The sequence below is a fragment of the Desmodus rotundus genome, chromosome 6 (assembly GCF_022682495.2).
Source record: "Desmodus rotundus isolate HL8 chromosome 6, HLdesRot8A.1, whole genome shotgun sequence".
NCBI classification, from domain to species: domain Eukaryota; kingdom Metazoa; phylum Chordata; class Mammalia; order Chiroptera; family Phyllostomidae; genus Desmodus; species Desmodus rotundus.
The window spans coordinates 68,509,914-68,529,950 of record NC_071392.1 but is presented as its reverse complement, the minus strand read 5'-3'; the positions used below and the strand labels follow the sequence as shown (position 1 = coordinate 68,529,950).

Here is a 20,037-nt window from a genome sequence, read left to right as displayed (position 1 = left end):
TAGGTTGGCCAAAAAGTCTGTTTGTTTGTTTTTCCGTAAGGTGTCTTTAGCAGTGCTCAATTGTCTTTAACTTCATCAGAAACAATTTGGTTAGGTGGTATTGTGACAGCTGTCATATCAGTGTGCATTTAAAAAAAACATGAAAATTGATGAATTTTTGCTTACCATTTTAATACTGAAGATGGAAGCAAATATGCAACATTTTGGGCATATTGTGCTTTGTTATTTCAAGAAAGGGAAAAATGCAACTGAAGGGTAAGAAAAGATTTGTTCAGTGTATGGAGAAGGTGCTGTGACTGATCAAACATGTCAAAAGTAGTTTGCAAATTTTTGTGCTTGAGATTTCTTGCTGGATGATCCTCCATGGTCTGGTAGACCAATTAAAGCTGATAGTGATCAAATCGAGACATTAATTGAGAATGATCAACATTGTACCACGTGAGAGATAGCTGATATACTCAAAATACCCAAATCAATAACGTTATTGGTAAAAATGAAAAATGTATCTTTTTATTTTACAGAAAAAACCATATAGACCTTTTGGTCAACCCAATATTTCCAAGTATATTCTTGCATTCATCAATGTAAAACAGTAATAAAAAGTTGAAAAAGGTCAAAATAAGAACATAAGGAAATTCAATGGAAAAAAATGACTACTTGGAAATTCTAAAGAAAGCATAAAACTATCTGAATTTTCAAGTAGTAATTTCTAATAATTCTCACCTGCCCAGTCAAATCCTGTTGCTTTTTAATCTGACTCTTTGGAGACAGAAAACTCAGTTCAATGTATCCCCAAAAGCTGAAGCTTGCCTTGATTAGAACATAAAATAAAGTTCTGGGTTTTTTTGTAGCATGATATATTTGCACTATGTATTCCTGGTAACAGTGAAACTTCTGGATTCTTGTTGTAAAAATCTGAGATTCACATATTAGTTGAAAGTCTTCATGTTAGTGAGGAAAATACACCATTAGAATATGCATGTTTAAGTATGTCCCCACTTTTACATAATCCAAGATGCATAAATTAGAGTTTACCAAAACAATGAGAAACTTGGGATCATCTCTAGTACACTCCTCAACTGCTTGATTCCTGCCCATCATCTAGTCCCTGCTCCTTCTGTTCCCTCTAGTAAGAGAGGAACCAAAGAAAGCAGTAGGCCCCCTGGCTGGTGTGGCTCAGTGGATTGAGCGTTGGCCTGTGAACCAAAGGATCATCGGTTCGATTCCCTGTCAGGGCACCCCGGATTGTGGGCCAGGTCCCCAGTTGGGTGCACATGAGAAGCAACCACACACTGATGTTTCTCTCCCTCTCTTCCCCTCTCTCTAAAATTTTAAAGAGTGGAATAATGTTCCTTTAAATAAAAAAGAAAGCACTAGGCTTGAGTGATAGCACTCTTACAGCAGATTCTTTGGGGGGGAAAATAAAGATTCCAGTTTTGTTTTTAGTTTAATTAAACTATTTCAAAATAATGTGATTGGTAGATTTTCTGTAACTATCACTTCAGCATCTTTTCCAGAACCTGTGAGCCTGAGTCAGGCGCCAGCCTCTATGCTTCTCCCTCGTCTGCAATTGCCAGGCTGTGGTAATGATCACACTTCTTGCATTTGTCTTCTCTTAGAAACTCAGCACCTTACAAGGATATGATGTGTGCACTTAGAACACATGCTTCGCTCCACACAAGTTCAATGAATGAGCAACATGACATCACAGAACTTACAAATATTATTCTGAACTTAACCCTGTTAAGTGATCGTCTGGATTCTCCTCTGTGGTAATATGTTAGGCACAACTGATATTGCAGAAATTCTGATATGGCACAGTAGAGTTGCTTTAATGGATTTACTAAATTAAAAATCACTTTATCTGATGGGATAAGAACTGTAGCAATATGAGGATGTTACTGCTCTATGGCCCTGCCGTCCTCACACAATTTTCTGTAGAATGTTGCTTAAAGATTATGTTTCTTTTCTTGAATGTTTGACGTAGTTGAAAGAGTCCCCTGCCCCCTCAAAATCAGTATAAAATATGCTTAAATCTAAAATATTTGTTACTTGTTTTTCTATTTTTGTAATTGTTATGCTTTCACATTTATTTGTCTTTGAAATAGAATGATGTTTTAGACAATTCTGAGTAGGACGAAAACTTAGTTGTCCCAGTGCTGAAAGGTAAGAGTTCCAGGATCATTTTGCATATTTATATTACTGTCATGGAAAGTGAAATCTAGAAGTACTGGGAAAACCTTTTATAACCTACTTCTATTCATAAATGGAGTTTTTTTTAAAGAATAAGCACTTCATAGGTATAATTGTAAGTGTTTGCACAATTATCTCTGCCTGTGTGGTGTATGAGCGTATGCACCTGCCCGTATATTACAAGGTCTTGTGATGCTAAATATAAATGATCTTTCTCAGGCTCTTCCTCCTTTGCACTCCCACTGCTCTGCCCTAGTTCTGAGGTATACAATATTTTCAAACATAGAGTTTTAGATTTACAAAATGCTCACACAGTGTAAAATGAAAGTAATACGGATGGTTAAACCGATCTCTCCACCTTTGACCAACCCTGCTTTACTGCAGATCTGGCTCCATGGACATGTGGCCTGGGCAGTTTCATGGGTCCTGTGCTTGGTTCATCGTGCTGCTGTTGACTTCTTGAAATTCTTAATAATTTTGAACGCAGGGTCCTGCTTTTTCATTTTGCACTGAGCCTCGAAAAACTTGTAGCCAGTCCTGTCACCACCTCACCCCTCTTCCACCCCTTTCCACTTATGTAATCACTCTGAGCTGTTTGCTACTTCCAGAAATATTCTGTGTGTGTGAGCATGTGTGCATTAGTTTTTCCATCGATGGGGTTATTCTATACACATTCTATACTTTTTTTGCATCCTCAGTGTTGCATGACTGAATTTTTCCATTAAACAGCCTGCACTCCCCAGCACCCATTTCCTCCTTCCCCCAGGCAGTCTCCATACTCCTGTGGGATGAGCTTTATGATTCTGGTTTTGCAGCTCTTCTGCTTAAAATGTGCAGTGTCTCCCTGTTGTGTACAGAATGAATTAGCATCCTGGTAAACAAAACAGTCTCTGTAGGGGCCCAGCCAGTGTGCTGGTGAGTTTGAGTTTCAGAGTGTGCAGGCCTGAAGGACAGCTCTGTACCAGGAAGACCACGAAGAGAAATCCTTTCTGCTGAGAAGTCAGCTAGCCAGCCTCTGCCAGGATCACCAATTCTGAACATAGGCCTTTATTTTTTGACTCTAACAGGTAGGAAAAAGTGATCTTCCCTTTGTCTTACCATTACTTTGAAGAGTTGCTAATAATTAGCCTGAAATTAGCAAAGACAATATTAGGGGCTTTGTGTTTGTGTCCCCCCAAAATGCATATGCTGTAACCCTAACCACCATGTGACGGTGTTTAGAGGTGGAGACTTTAGGAGGTAAGTAGGTGTAGACGAGGTCACAAGGACGGAGGCTAATTCTTGCAGGAAGAGGAGGAGATCGGAGCTCTCTGTCTCTGCCTTGTGAGGACACGGGAAAAAGGCACCCAGATCTTGGACTTCTCAGCCTCCAGAAATGTGAGAAATAAATATCTCTTTAAGCTACCCAGTCTATGGTATCTTCAGATAGACAGTAAAGAAAGTGTTTAGCTTTCTACAAAGTGGATTAATGTACAGTCTAGGATTAGACCATGTAGACTTATTATCTTACAGATGAAGAAAATGAGTCTGAGAAAGAAATGTATGTCATGGCCAAAGCCATGGAATTCAGTGATGAACTTAAATTAACATCTACTGCCTTTTGTGTTAACAGATTGTTTCAGCTTGGAATTTTCCTGAACCCTGTAAATTCTGAGGTTGGAATGGTATTCTGAAGGGTTTAGAGAAGTCTGATTGTTATGGCAACAACTACTTTCATTGCTTCCAGTCCTGCATTTCTAAGCTATAAAGGTTGGGTTGTCCAAGTTGGTGGTTAAAAATGCCTGCATAGTAGCCAATCACAGACATGTGTAATCATGGATGAATTACCCAATCTCTCTGAGCTTTAATTTTCTTAGGTGGAAAAGAATAGATATAATACCTACCTCACAGAACTATTAGAAATAAAGAAGACATTAACTTCTCTGTTTACTCAAATATTTCATAAGCAACTATTATCTATCAAAAATTGTGCTAATAGTGAGATTACAGCAGTGATTCACACACATATTTCCTGCCCTCATGAAGCTAACAGTCTGGTTGGACGTAAGGTGTAAGAGGGCAGCATAGTTCCTGTACAGAACCAAAGCTCAGGTAATAACAACATTAACTGGCAGCTAGTAATAATATTAACTGGCAGTTAATACATTTCTAAATGCTTTTCTTCCCTTCCTTTTTAAAAAGTAACTAATACTGCTACTTCATTTTTAGAGATAGCCTCAATCACGAAAATAGGGGTGTTTACATTGCAATCACCATGAAGAAGAAAGACATCCACCTGTGCCCCACCCCCCACCCCCATCATTCTTCTGAAATTCTTTGCTAGGAGAAACTATGAGCATCAGCCTAATCTAAAAAACTAGCATGCATTCAGTACAGTGTCCTTTTTTTATGCATTTAATAGAGCTTTTTTTTCCCCCACAAATCAGTTTTTGAACTCAATCTTGCCCATGTGTGAGAGCTTACAAACAATTTTTAAGGAACTTCCCACCTAATAAAAAGCGCTTTGAAAGTCTGGATAAAGCTTACTTACTTCATGGTAACCAAGCACGTCAGTCTACGTGCCCAGTTTGCACGTCCGAGAGCTCTGCGGGAATCTACCTAGTCAGAGCACGCCTAGCAAGAAGACACTGAATGTCCAGGAAATCAGCTTAGAGCCACGCTAAAGGAAAAGCATCCTAAGGAGGTCCACGCGAGACCTGCTCGGGAATGTGAAAGAAATCAGGAAGGTTAGTGTGTCAGGACAGCGCCATGCACTCTCTCAGCTCCGGAGGAAGTGAGTCTTACATGCAGGGGCATTTCGTTGCCTGGGCAAGCTGCAGACGTCGGTTTTGACTGCCGTGTCTTGCTAGAGCTACGCTTGACAAGGCCAGCTGCTCGGAACTGCCAACTGTCAGTGGACACGGCAGGCTCTTAGCCATTTGTGCAGAGAAGACCAGCATAGAATTGGATCAGCACAGGACATGACTTTAATATCCTCCATCTGTCAAGGAGACTTAATTGGAAATAACTGAGTGTTTTCTGAGCAAGAATTGTTAAGTCTCTTCTCTGATAACGTTTATATTGTTAGTTATCCTCTGCAGAGTGAGAGAGAGGGAATAGGTTTAGCAGATATGACTGTGTGGCCTTTGGTGCTACAGGTGGTATAAATGAAAGGCTTCCCCCACTGGATCCGGAACCTACCTTCCTTCCTCCCAGGCACTGCTGCAGCTGAGACTTAGTTAGGACACCGTATTGGCAGTTGTGGGGCTGCCAAGTTATTTCTCTCCAGTCACAGGTTCTGTTGTCTGAACAAGTAAGGCAAGGCACGATCCATTGGCCTGGAATAGACAGCAAAACCTCCTTTGCTTCAGTTTCTACTGATGAAATTGCAGTTTGCAAGTAACCCTAGGATTCAACTGTGGCACACCATCACAGGAGTTGCAGTGAGAAGACCACCCTTGCCATACAAATTGAGTGGAGCAGTGCATGGCCTCCTCCCAACCACACAGAATCGTACCGCATGATAATGTTCTGAAATAACATAGCTCATGCTAGAATCAGGCATGAGTTCTGTGCCATGAAACCACATACTTACAAAAACTTAAGTGATCAGGTAGTACTCAACTAAAAAGTATATTTTAAAATAATTTTTAAAAATAATTATATTTTTCAAGTAGTACATTAGGGCCTTAATAGAACCAAAGTAGATGGAGAGCCACTAATATTGAGGTATTTGGCCACAAGTATTTACTCGTTTAACTCATGTTTATGTTAGCAATCCAATAAGAATATTACTTTAACATTCTGGTAATTTATTATTTTGAAAGGTATTTCCTTAATTTGATCGATGGCCTTTTGATGTGAATCTCTTCACCTCTTTCTAGCTCTGTTGTCTTTGTTTCTTCAGCTGTTAGATGAGGTATGCACTGTTCTCACACGGCTGGTGTGAGGATTTAGTGGGATACTGTATTTAATGTATCGAGCACAGTTACAATACCGTATTTGCCTTTGTTACTAGCACACTTTAGGCACAAATTAGGTCACAAGCTTCAATAAATGTTTATAAAACAAATGAATATTCACAATGTAGTTAAGATCTTTTCTATTTTATTGATAAAGTAATATGCATCCAAAATACTCCAGCTTTCAGGTGAATAGATACATTAATAATTTATTAGAAAAACACCAAGAAATGATTTTTGATTTTTCTTTGTTTATCTTTTCAGAAATGGAATGTGGACTAGCACATTAAACACGAAGTGGTCATATATCTCCTTTGTGGAAAATACCCTGATATCTACAGTAATAATTTGCTCTATCCTAAAGGTCTTGCTTATGTTATCACTAAGTGTTTCTCTTTAAAATTTTGAGGAGGTGAATATTCCCAGCTACTTTTTGAGTTAGAAAAGAAAATCTCAAACAATTTTAACCATTCTGGCTTTGATTTGTGGTTCTGCCAACAGAAGTATCTGGTGTTACATTAATTTCAGCAGGAAGAAGTTCTCCTTTCAGGGGATGAATGCAGTGCAGTTTGCATTCCATGACCTCAGGGACGTCGGAACTGTGCACGGGCATGTGTGTGTGTGGAAATAGTCATGGACAACACACTTTGAAAGTAGATCTAGTGTATCGCTTACGAAATGATCGCAGAAAGAGGAAGAGGTGTAGGTATGGTGAGAGAGAAACCGGGGGAGATAAAAGAAAATATTACTCTCTAGCTGGATTTTAATTTAGCATTTTATTGAGGTGGCTACCCTAGTAGATGCTATTGGTGTTAAAATATCACAACAATTAAAAAATAATTAACATTTTCATAGCATTTGCCAGGTGTTAGAGATATTCTGAGCACTTTTAGTAAATTAACTTATTTAAACCTAACTATGTTAAACCTCAAAAATTTATAATCAGATTCCAGGCTTATAATTCACACATATAAAATAATGATAGCATAATAATAAGTAATGCATAATTGAGTAAAAATATCTGTGTGGTACTAAAAGAGCCTGGGCTTTGGAGACACACACCTGGGCTCTGCCTCCAGCTAGTTCTGTGGATCTCAATGCTGCTCATTAGGGTCACTTGGAAAGCTCTAAAATCCCCATACCCAGCTTCTCTGTTAGACGGATTAAATCAGAGCTGCTGGGTGTGGGACTCAGGCAGTATTGTTAAAGTGGTTTCCGGTAATTCCATATACAGCCAAGGTTGAGAACTACTTTTTAACTTGTACAGATCACTTAATCTTTTCTCTGTAAGGAAAATACAAGGGAGGACCCTGGCATTATCTTCTACAAGGGGGCATGTACTACAAGGGGGCAGACCTCTTGTAATACAGGCTTCCCCCACTAGGTGAGTGTTCTAGGAACCCATCTGGACGAGTGTACCAGCTGGTGTTGTTGTCAGAGGCTATGTTTGGCTACAGTGAATTTTTTTTAAAGACTCTTTCAACATGTTTGTCTATTTCATTATGGGTAATTTACAAATGCACCTGCCCACACTGTACTGAGTGTTCAGCAGTTTTTGACCAAAAACAGCGTGACCCTCATGCCCCACCCTCCCTGTTTACATGATCTCACTCTGAGTGACTATTTTTTTTCTCCCAGATGAAGAGTCCTCAAAGGGAAACATTTTGTCAATGTGGAAGCAGTGAAACAAAAAATGGCAGAAGCACTAAAAGGCATCAAAGTCAATGAGTTCAAAAACTGTTTTCAGCAGTGGAAAAAAATGTCTCAATAGCTGTGTTGCATCAAATAGAGAGAATTTGGAAGGTGACTGAAGTTTAAACGTGAAAGAATAAATACACAATTTTTGATAAATAAATTACGGGGTTTTTTGGGAGTGGGTCCCTCCTTGCATATATAGTACCTCCCACAGTGCCTGGTATCTAGCAATTGATGAATATATTTTACTCCCTACCCCCATCTTAAGTAAGCCATGATAGTTCAGAATAAAGAAGGTGACACGGGGGCGAGAGTTGTCTGGAAGATTCCATGGAACACATGAAATAAAATCAGGTCTTTTGGATAGACAAGGTTTGGACATATGGAAGGCGTGGTGCTTTGGGATAGTGATGAGGTGGCCTGAAGCGAGACTGCAGACATGACTGGCCTAAAGAACAGACTGTGTATGTCGGAGAGAAAAAGGTCTGCTGGGGGAAAGGTGTTTCTGAAGTTTCCATAAGTGGAATATAGCAGTACTACTAAAAATTGCGATGCAGAAAATTTTAAGAGTATGTTTGTTTCGCCATCCAATTCTCTTTTACAATTTTTTCTGTGTTTTTTATTCAAAATATAACTTGCTTTCTAAATGTAATTTGACCTGGCACACAAGGTTTATAATCAATAACCAACTCCTGCACCTCTTTGCTTGGTCTCTTCTTATTTTATGTGATTTAGACACAGCCTTATGTTGAATGTTTGCTGTTTAATTCCTCAAGAAAACCTCCTTCTGGAAAAGCCTTTCCTTCATAGAGATGAGCATTTTGTGGGCATATAGAACCCTCTTGGTTGGGGTTGGAATGGAATCTCCTCCTTTCCTTCCTCCTCTTTTAGAGATGAGATGAACCGAGGTCTACAGAGTTAAATGAAGGAAGTGAAATGTGCTGCTAATGACTGGGCTGGACCAGAACTGAGGCCTAGGAGTCTCTAGTTTTTTCTGATCCTTTTATCACGTTGATCTAGGTCAGCACAAAATCATCAGCTCTGGTAGCCCTTACAGGAAAACCCATAAACAGTTTTTTTTTTTAAATGAACTTATCTTCATTTCAAATACCTGAATTTATTCAGTGTTGATAGAGACAATGTTTAAAATAAAAACGTTGTTAGTTTTCTTTCTAATAGGATGGTGGGGTGGGACATGAAGGTGTTTCTACTAGTGGGATTCTATGCAGTAATATTTGGAAGGGCTCAGCTTTCTTTCATCAGGTCCTTGGGTACCCGTGAGCACCTGCATCCTCTCCCGCAGACACTTCCCCTAACCCCGTACCCTTTGCTCACAGCCAATTTTGCACAAACTGAGGCCTTCTTTGGCCATTTGCTGCTAAGGCTGAAGAAATAAGTGGCCAAATACAAGCACATGATCCAAATATGGGTGCAATTAGTTTGCGGGCACAAAATCACAGGCACATAAAAAGGACAACTGGTTGGGTCTCTAAAAATTTGGCCTCAATGGTTCCTCCTACTATATGTTTACATAGTCATAACTCCTTGTGTTTTTGTATTAATTAACAATGTCTTTTTATTGAGTTAGTAATACTGCTTAAAATAGATGTCTGTATAACATCTGCAGGACTGGAGTTCCATGATATTTTAAATGATACCAGCTCTTAACTAAAATTGTCAAAAAAGAAGGATATAAATTCTACTGAGGGAATCAAAGCTGTGATTTTTGAAATAAAATATGACATATGTTTTAGGGAAAAACATTCTAAGGCATAAAACTACCTTTTGGGGGAAGTTATATGATTTGTAATTATAGCTTTGTACTTAATGCAAGTTAAATTTCAGTCATTTAGTGAATCTGATTGGGCGACACATTGAAGAAAAAATTTAGGTTTGTAGTTTTGGACCACAGTGAGATATAAAATTGTACAGATGGTAATACTAATTCCAGACTTCATAGTGCTATAAAATAAAGCAGTTTTGACTTAAGAAGAAAAATACTACCCATGTTTTCAGTATTAGAAACATTAAAGTGTAAGTTGTCATGTTTTCTTCCTAAAACTATGATTAAGCTTTTGTTTACATATCATAAAATGAAATCTGAACTGTTTTCCTAAAAGATAATTCTCATTCAATAGTCATTGCATAAATTTATTTTTCCAAATAAAAAGAATTAAGTTTTCTTTGTTAAGTAACGGATTTTATTCTTAGGTTATGTCCTATAACTGAATTATTTTCTAAAGATTAGAAATCAACTGAAGAAGCATGTAAAAGAAAACAGTCACTCAAGATCATATTAGCTAGTATTATTAAAAGACATTTTGACGATCGTTACATTGGCAATGGGAAAAAATGAATCTAGTTCTGCCAAATGCTTATATTATGCTGTGAAAATCAGATTTTGGAAACAACCTGTGGCTTAAAAAACAATAAGCTGAAGCTAGAGCTCCTTGATAAACTTGCTTCCAATGCTGTCTACCATGATAACATCTTCCAACAGGAGGGGGCCCTCCCATCAAGGAAGGAAATCAAAAAATCCATTCTTGCAAACCACTGTCCCCCACCTCTCTCATTTCCTTGGACTCCTTAGGACCTCCCAGGTGGAGCAGTTACCCCTGGCTGACTGTGCCCCGGCTGCTCACATTCTTCTGTATAAGGGAGGAGGGCTTGGATCTTGATTTTAGTTCAGCAACCATTTTTAAATCACCTATTAGACATTGAAAGGGACAATCTCTGCTCTGGAGAAACATACAATCCAGGGCAGTCATCAGTCAAAATGCATTGCTAATGCACCGTTGACATATTAATACACATACACTGTAACATTTGTGCAAATCCTCATATATATATTTATATTTATTTATTATGTGCATTATAAAACAAAAATAAGAATGATTAGATAAAAATAAATGTACATATATTTTAATCTTAACTGGCTTTATCCTGTGTCACTGCCCCACTCGGATGCATCATTCCACTTTGCAGACTACTGAGGAGAGAGAGAGAAACATGAGCACTTGAAGCAATGAGGTAAGCGCTATGGTAGACATGCGTCCGGAGTATTCTGGGAGCACAGAAGAGAAGCTAATCTGGGGGTGGGGAGGTAAAGAAAGGCTTTCTGGAAGGAAGACACAGCATCAGGAGAACTGGCTAAAGATGAGAAGACGACTTGTAGGAGCGGGGAATAATGTGGACAAAGCCCGGAATCCTGCAGCAGCATTATTGGCATAAAGTGAGGCCGAGAGGCTGGGAGGAGTTGGGAGAGAGGGGAAGGGTCAGGTTATGGAGGCCTGGAATCGTCAGACGAGGATGATGAGCTTGACCGGGGAGTCCATTTGGGGGGTTTCTCTAAGGAAGCCCAGCTGCTCAGGTTACCAGGAGGCTCCTGCATTATGGTAGCCTCCCCAGGGAGGAGCAGGCTCCGCCACAGCTTCATGTCAGGGCCTGGCATAAATCACTGCAAATCTAACAGACAAGACCTCCTGAAGAATCTCAGTAATGTGTCCTCAACTTTTTGTTGAAGAACTTTTGACTTGGTTCAGAGGAGGAACAGAATTAAGTTGTTTTATGATTCTCATAAATTGTCATCTGATAAAAAATACTAGACACATTGGTGTCTCCCTTGTATGCAAGAATATATATCTCATTTAGCCGAGAGAATCATAAACTATACCACCTGACATGCTATAATGGGAAAGTCCCTCTTTGTGCACCAACTGTAATTTATTATTTAGAGCACATGTTCGAGAACGGGGATGTGCCCACGTTCGTTAACTGTGTGCCAAATTGCGATTCGTCCTGCCCATTTGTGAAACTCATTCCCCATTTAAACTGTGGTGTGAAGTTCATGGTAAGGGTAAAAACGCTGAGTATTTTTTCAGACTTTTTAGATGAAGGGAGACCTGGGGTCAGAGTGGTAATGAGGAATCTTGGAGATGCTCCCTGCACCTCAACACCTGGGAGGCATTTCAGTCCCAGCTCTGGCTTGCTCCGCTGGTCTCCCCTGAAAGGGGCATGCTGGGGAAGAGGGGAGACGGGAATGCGGACAGGGGCTCCAAAGTCTGTCATTCATGGTCTGCTCTTGCCTTAGGCAGGATTGAACACTAATTTGAATTGGACATCACAATTTTCCTGCCTCTATTAATGCTCCATATATGGAAGATAATAGTGATCATTCTCAAATACTTTTTTTAATTAGAGAAAACAATTTAAAACTGAATGTGTATTCTTTGGCTTTCTTTGATTCATAAGGTCAACAGACACTCATTTTGTCCCTACTCTGTAGAAAGTACAGTACTAAGTGGGTTGATCCAGTGTGAACAGCCAGACTCTTGCCCTTACATAGCTGAGAGCCGGGGAACACTAACAGTAAACATTTGATGACATGCTTAATCACTTAAATAATTCTGGAAGCTGCTACGGAAGAACAGCGACAGGGTTCTATGGGAATATAGAAAAAGGAAATAAGTCAGAGGCTCAAGGAAGACTCTGGCACAAGTCACATTTGGGCTGAGGTGAGTAGGAGAGTAGGAATTAACTGGGCAAAGGGTAGAGGGTGGAGAGAAAGTGTTTAATTAATCAAAATATTTCACCTAGTAAAACAATGCATTTCATACAAATGAAAAAGTAACTTGTTACCCTGATTTTTTGTATAAAGATTTTTAAAGTAAGCATATACTTATCTACATTCGAGTTTTTGAAAGAGATGTGATAGTCACCTTTTGTGTCCCCGGACTGACAAATTTGTAGTTCGGGCTGTGAAATGGCTTCGATGTAGTCAGAGGAAACAGGCAGTAACCCGCAGGTTTCCTCCGGGTGGATCAGCAAACCACAGTCCTGCATTAAAATGACAAAAATCAGTTGTCAGAGGAATTAACCTGCCCCATAGTAATAAAATTAAAAAAATAAGATTTCCTGTGCCAAATAACTTTAATGGATAAAAAGGAGCAATTCTTGTTTGCTTTTTTTTTGTGAATTGACTTATCAATAGTTCTTTGTGCTGTAAGTACATATTGAGCTTCTCACATTAGAGGATTAATATAAATTTTCATGACAATTTAATCTTTTTTGGTCCTGATATTCATGTACTGCTCTGTCAATTTTAAAGAAATAGATGCAAGTTTTACTTAGAAAATACCCTGTGTGCTGACACGTTAAAAATATGCTATAATAGGGGGTGATCTTACCCTTCAATGCTGTGGAAAAGACAGTTAATATGAGAAGGAAAGTGGGAAATATTCTGGAAGAATGATAACTTAACAGGTGAATTTTTAAAAATTATTTTATTGTTGTTCAATTACAGCTGTCTCCATTTACCCCAAACACTCCCCCCACCCCAGCCAAATTACTAGATGAATTTTATTTCAACATTTATTAAGGACCCATGATGTGCCAGAAATGTAATTAAATACATGCATTTTATTCAGGACATGGTCATGTATGTATAAAAGCAGGTAACATCTCACTGCTGTGGTCATTTATGGAGGCTTGTACGGAGCATGCTCAGCACTGCCTTCTACCGTCTGATGCAGTGGAGGTCAGTGTTCGTTGGCTCTCTGAAACCTCTCTCCTCGTCTCTTCTCTGCTCCAGCAGGTTGGATCACTCATTTTCTCTTAGCTGCTTCTTCAAAGCTATTGGCACCTGTACCAGTCCTATGTCCTACCCTACCTCACCTGCTTCCATGGCCGCCCTGCTCGCCAGGTTCTCTCAGTCCACCATGGTTTAGGGCAAGTAAAAATGCTGTGATCTCTCTCAGGAATGTTCTCCCTTAATTTTGCACGGAGAGTATCTTTTTGCATTTTAGGTCTCGGCAAGGCCTTCCTGAAATCCTCGCCCAATTCCACAGCCCTGTTTTTGTCTATGTCAGCACCACAGGTTTCCTTCCCACTATTCACCATTGGGAATTGGGTTTGCGGTTTGAGTCTTTTCTACGAGACTGAATATTCCATGAGAACAAATAGTTATTTCACTCACACATACACCCAGTAGCTACCATACAATAGGAAACAATAATATTTTTGAATGCATAAACGGTTAGAGTCGTCTGCCTCTTTATGTAATAAATTCTCAATAATGGAGGGAAGTAATTAGTTTGACGTCTTCTTTGATCTCTAAGTCTGCCTCTAAGGAGCAATTACTAGTCACCTTCCCTCACACTCTCAAACATCCTAACCCTCGATTCAGACTCCCAGGTCTCATACAAAAAGGTCCGGAATACTGAGGGATGGGAGGCATGGGGTGGTGCAGGGTGGTATACGACTTCTTGAAATCTTGATTCAGTAAACATATTTGCATGTTTAATTCATGACTGAAACTGCAGTTTAAGATACTTATTAAAGGTTATAGAAATAGGATTTGTATTAAAATGTTCATTATAAGAAAGCAATTAAAATAACACAAAGTTTATAATGTGAGGAGTTTTAGTATGAATAAATCATCTGAATGAGGTGTGTGTGTTTGTGTGTGAGACATCTATCTATACGTTTATTTTTGCTGAAGGCTAACCTTTTTTAGGCTAGAAAAAATGTCATTAGGCATGTATCATAGAAGATAAGAAGATGTTTATATTAAATGTTACAGAGAGCAGTGGGAAAAATTACCATGATATAATGCTGATGGGAGTGCAGATGGGTTCAGCTATTTGGAACACAGTGTGTACTAAACCTAACAATTCACAGACTTCATAGCCTTGAAGTCAGACCTTAGAGCCTGCCCCAGAGAAACTCTCATGAAATGCGTGGGAACAGGTACAAGGACAGATTGAAATGAACTAACGTGAAGAGATTTCTGAGACACATAATGAAGAAAAACCTGAAGACCATATTTTGTTACAGAACAATATATACCGTACAAGAGACACCATGAACATGCCACATCACCACCGAAAATTCATGTATTTCAGACTAAGTTGTGATGTTCAATTGTTAATTATATATATTATTCATTACACATATAATCACATATATATGTAGTAATGTTGGAATAATTCTAAAAGTCTGGATTTAGTTAAACTTTTGCCTGAAGAAGTTTATTGTTTAGGGTCTCTGGGGTGTATGTACATGATCACATCCCAGTATCCATCCGGAGGGCAGCAGAAAGAGAGTTCAGACCGCAGCGGCCCAAGCCTCAGTCTGTTATGTAGAGGCTTTGCATGTAATTGGCAAATATCAATCAATGAGAAAGGTGCCCTGTGGGAACCAGCTCAATCACTGAGACTTCGGTGATTGAACTTGCAGCACTTCGGGTGGGCTAGAGTCGCCTCCTTTCTAAGGAGTTGGCATCTGAAATGAAAGCTGCAGATAATCGGGAGGTGGGAATCCCAAGGAGGGACTGCATGTCGGAAGCCATGAGGTGGGATTTATCCGACACCTTAAGTTAAAGCAAGAAGCCATTTAGAAAAACATGCTGACAATCTACATTTTATAATCTTCTTGAAGACGGCACCTCCAAGTCAGCACAAAACTCAGTGGAAGAACGATTCATTCACAGTGTGGTCCTATGTGTTGTGGGTGCATCTTTGAGATGGAGAGGTATTAATCTGATGTCTACTATGTGTCGAGTGCCTTACCGCGAAGGCAAGGCCCTGACCTCAAAAGACATGGTCTAAATGTTCATCAGAAGTTTCTTCTTAATCTTGAACTGAAATCCACATCTTATTTGTTCTAATTACCCTCTTAGCTATGGCTTAGAAGAGATTTACTGTGATAATACAGAAGCATGTGCTGATCTGATTTTAAAGCTGCTGAAACAAATGACTGGCAATAGACCGTGATATCCTAAAATGTTCAATGTTTACACTTTCCCAATATGCAGGATCCCACGTATGGGCCCATGACAATAGAATAATCGTAATGCAGGACACAGAAAAATGAAGTGGGAGTGGGAGCCAGCTGAGCGGCCACTCCTGCTACTTAAAACCATGGCCTGGTCTCTGTTTGACCCCTGTGTCAACCTCAGTTCGAAGTTCCCATGGGCACCTGCTGTGCAACCGTTGGTACGTCACCGTGTGGGTTCTAACTAAACAGACACAGTTCTAGTAAATTCCAAAGAAGACAAGAATCAAAGCAACATTGCAGAGGATAGACAAAGCGGAGACTAGGAGAAGGACAGTATATTTTGAAGGAAATGAAATTTAAAGTCACACCTGCTATTCTGTGGTTTAGGCCAAAGAATATTCTATTATATTCTGTGCTTTCATTAAATTTTTCCTGAGCAGTTAATCTTTGACTCCAGTTCCTATTTCCTATACCTTTGCGTTTTGGAAAGTCAGGGCAGCCTGATGGAGTAGATATTAATCATTTTCTAGGTGCAGCCAAACCATGTCAGCCTTAACATTGAATGAAACAAAGTGTATACAGCCTCAGGTCCAGAGAGTGGTTGACAGAGTTGAGGGAGTTTGGGGAAGCAAAGGTGGTATCAGTATAGTTGGGTGGGCTTTCTGCATATTTCATGGGATGAGAGAACAGTGGTGTACACTGGAAAGAGCGCTGCCGTGTGGAGTCGCTCTCGTGAATTTTAGGTCTAGCTTTGCCATGAACTGGCTATGTGATACTGAGTAAGCCAGCTGATTTCATTTTCTCACTGTAAAAGGGTGAAGGGTGGAGAGAGGAGAGGAGGAAGCTGCATTAAATGATCTTGAGTACTGCAGTAGCCAATGTCAGGGGCCTACACAATATCTATTCTCCTTTCTCCCTTTCTAACAGAAAGACCTTTGTTGCTTGTAGGATGCAATGTATCTAGCATTAAAAACCACCCAAACAAAACCCTATTTCCCAGTCTCCTTTGTAGCTGGACATGGCTGTGTGACACAATTCTAGCCAAAGAAATGTAAGTGGAAATGGGCTATAGATTTCTGGAAAAGTTTTGCTTCCCGAATGCCACTTTTTCTTTGTCATTCTGTTTCATCTTACCACTTGGAATGCAGATGTGAGCCTAAGGGAGGAGCAGCCATGTTGTAACCATGAGGCAACCATGAGCAGAAAGATAGAAAGACTTTGGCTATGTACTTCTGCACTTCTTGCTGTGGAAGAAAAACAAATTCCTACTTGTAAACAACTAACTATGTGTAGGATGCAGCCAAAGTTCTCTCTTACTCTAAGAGTCTTAGGAAATTTACTCTTCTCAGGCCATATAAATCTTTTTCAGTATTTCTTTAGATCTTAAAAGTGACTATCTCCAGTAATTAAAAAAAAAACAAACAATCTTGGAAGAAAAAATTCATTAGTATCTCTCATTTCTTCTTTACTGGTGTGATTAGTAATTTGGTCAAGTTCAGGCATATTCAAGAACATGAATGACAGCTTTTCTGATCTTAAGGGTCATCTCTTAGAGCTTCTAAGTCTAGATACATGGAAAAGGTAATATTTCATAGTGTTGGTTAAAATGACATTAACCCTAGAAAGCTCCACAGTTACGGTGTATCATTTTGCTGGAGATTTCACAAATTCCTGAGCAGGCTGTCATAGTTCTCAGTAGAAGTCAGTGAGATAATTAACAGGGGTTTTGTTGCTCAAACATGTGCAGAGTATGTGTGTTTAGTACGTAATTTTAAAATATAATGAACTTCTCATGCAGTGCTGCAGTGACTAACAGAAGATACTGAGGTGCCCTTGGTTTTGCCCCGTGTCCTACCTGTGAGTACGTGGCCACTGTTCCTTGTTGTCAGTTTCTCTGAAAGCCCGTTTAATTTCTTACAGAATATTTAGTTACAAAGGAATTAATAGTACTTCTCATTTTAATGGGATGTTATTACATTATAATATGTGCTATATATATTTAGAGTAATACCATATTGGACTATTTGATCTGGCAGGTATTTTTAAAACTAACCTACTTTTTTGGCCCCATGGAATCATTATTTAAGATGAACCAGTTCTCCCCTTTTCTCATTAAAGTAAAAAATTCTCACCTAACTTTAAAAATATACATTCAGCCCTGACTGGTGTGGCTCAGTTGGTTTGAGGATTGTCCCTGTGGACCGAAAGGCCATTGGCTCAGTTCCCGGTTTGGGGCACACGCCTGGGCTGTGGGATCATGCCCAGGCGGGGTGTGTGGGAGGTGGCCAACTGATGTTTCTCTTTAGCACGGGTGTTCCTCTCCCTCTCTCTCTCCCTTCCCTTCTTTCTTAAAAAAACAAAAAAAAAAGTCAACAAGAAGTTCGCAGTGAGGATTAAAATACGGTAAAAGAGATTTAAATCCTCTATGAAAGGCAACTTGGAAATATCTCACAAACAGAATTCTAATGCTAAGAATTTATCCTACAGATATACTTTATAAAGTCGACAAAGTTTCATGTGCAAGGGAATTCATTAGAGTGTTTCATGTCAGGAAAACTTGACACGACTCGTATTCATCAATAAGGAACAGGTTAAATAACTTACATATCCATGTAATGGCATATATTATAGTTCTTAGAGAAGGAGGATGCAGGTAAATGTATATGAGATACATTATTAAAAGAATAAAGAAAGTTGCAGGACAAAGTGATAGATATTATACGCGCTTGACTGCACCTGCTAACTTCTGGAATGATACACTCACAACTCTGAAGAATGGATCTCTTAGAAGATTAAGAATAGTAGGCCAGAGATGGGGAAGCAAAACTGAACTTTCACTTTTTACTTATTTTTGAAGATTTGGCGGGTAGTATGAATCATGCTTGTATTTTTAAAAATACAAATCTAAGTAAAGAAAATAATATTTAAAAGAGTAAAGTAAAATCAGCTCCTTTGAGGTATATTAGTTTCCTAGGGCTGCCCTAACAAAGCCCCACAAACTTGGGGGGCTCAGAGCAGCAGAAATTTTCAGTCTCATCGTTCCGCTGCTCAGAAATCCCACATTAAGATGTCGGTAGGTTTGGTTTCTTCTGAGGGCTGTGGGGGGTTATGGGCCAGCACAGTCACTGAATACTCTTCTTCACTGACAAAATTAATAGTTTATCAGAGGAAACATAAATAAAAAGGAAGTGAGTAAATATTCCAAGGTAGAAGGATAAGCATATGAAACATTCTGAAGCTGAAGGAAAATGCGGCCGTGTGTGTCCCAAGTAGACGGTGTGTGGAGAACAAAACAGGAACGGAGCAGAAATCAGTACAGTTATTTTGGAACCATGATTATCATCCTTGGCTCATTTTAATGACACAACATTTAGGATTGTGGCAATGAATTAAGGTCCTATTTTGTGTTCTGTTTAAACATTCTTATCAGATAAATCTCTAAGCTCTATCCCCTTTATAAAACTTATAAAAATTTTTACTAAGTAGCTGCCCTTTTAAAAGACAGTACAAAATTAAATACCTTTACTGAAAAGACATTTTGACTTACAGTTTGTTCTCATAAAATATTTGCTGTAAACAAGGTTAACCTACATAATTGCCTTGCTTTGAATTTTGACAGAGATTAGAAGCTAGCTAAGTCATTCTACTTTGCGCAGAGAGGATCTCTAAAAACATTGTTTTAAAAGTGTTTGATGTTACTACCCTGCTTCAGTAAGAGTTTACAGCTAAGTTTTCAATTTAAAAAAAATAGAACTTGGTGTCGGGTAGCAAAATCATACATAGAAACAGCAGCTTGACTCACTGTTTATGTTTGGAGTTCATAGTCTTATTACACATTAGAATCCATGGAGTAATGAGCGCCCATATGAGATAACACCATTGTGTGCTTCTTTCCTTAAGCAAACATCAGCTGCGAAGTGGCCGTACGTTGTACTACCTAACTCAGCGAAAAGAAAAACTGGAACAAATTTTAAGCAGATGAATTGGTTCTACTCAATTAAGTTTATTAATGTGAATCAATATTTGGAATACCTTTTTTTTTATTTCTCCTACATTCCAAATGCTTGAACTAATATGTGCTTTTCTCTTTTTTAATCTAAATGGCCCCCAGATTAACTAGGATGGGGTCAGCATGATCCTGCTTGCTGGAGTCCGCTCTGAATGCGACCCTCTATTCTCAGTTCGGAAATACAGATGAATCTGGCTTGTGTAGACTTCGGACTGAAAAATCCATCGAGATGGGGCCTGTGAAATGACTAATGTTTCCCACTTCCGGTGAGCTAGGAACTCCGAGGAAAGCAGCCTTTGTTGTGGTATTTCAGCACTTCTGGTTTGGGGTCCAGATGGAGTCCAGAAGGGTAAACGTGAATGTAAATGAAAAGAAAGAATCAATGTTTGGGTATTTGAACAAAGAAGTGTGGAATTGGAACTG

General features: G+C 39.2%; 1 protein-coding gene across 6 annotated transcripts in view; it reads right to left on the bottom strand.

Moving 5' to 3' along the window:
• CPED1 (cadherin like and PC-esterase domain containing 1) overlaps positions 1–20,037 on the bottom strand; it is a 287,821-nt gene that overhangs the window by 34,352 nt on the left and 233,432 nt on the right. For all 6 annotated transcript variants that reach the window (XM_053926522.2, XM_053926526.2, XM_053926527.2 and 3 more), the window contains 2 exons: positions 12,548–12,665; positions 5,374–5,510 (listed from right to left, as the gene is read on the bottom strand). In XM_053926522.2, the coding sequence (XP_053782497.1) occupies positions 5,374–5,510; positions 12,548–12,665 (255 nt within the window). The remainder of the gene's footprint in view (positions 1–5,373; positions 5,511–12,547; positions 12,666–20,037) is intronic.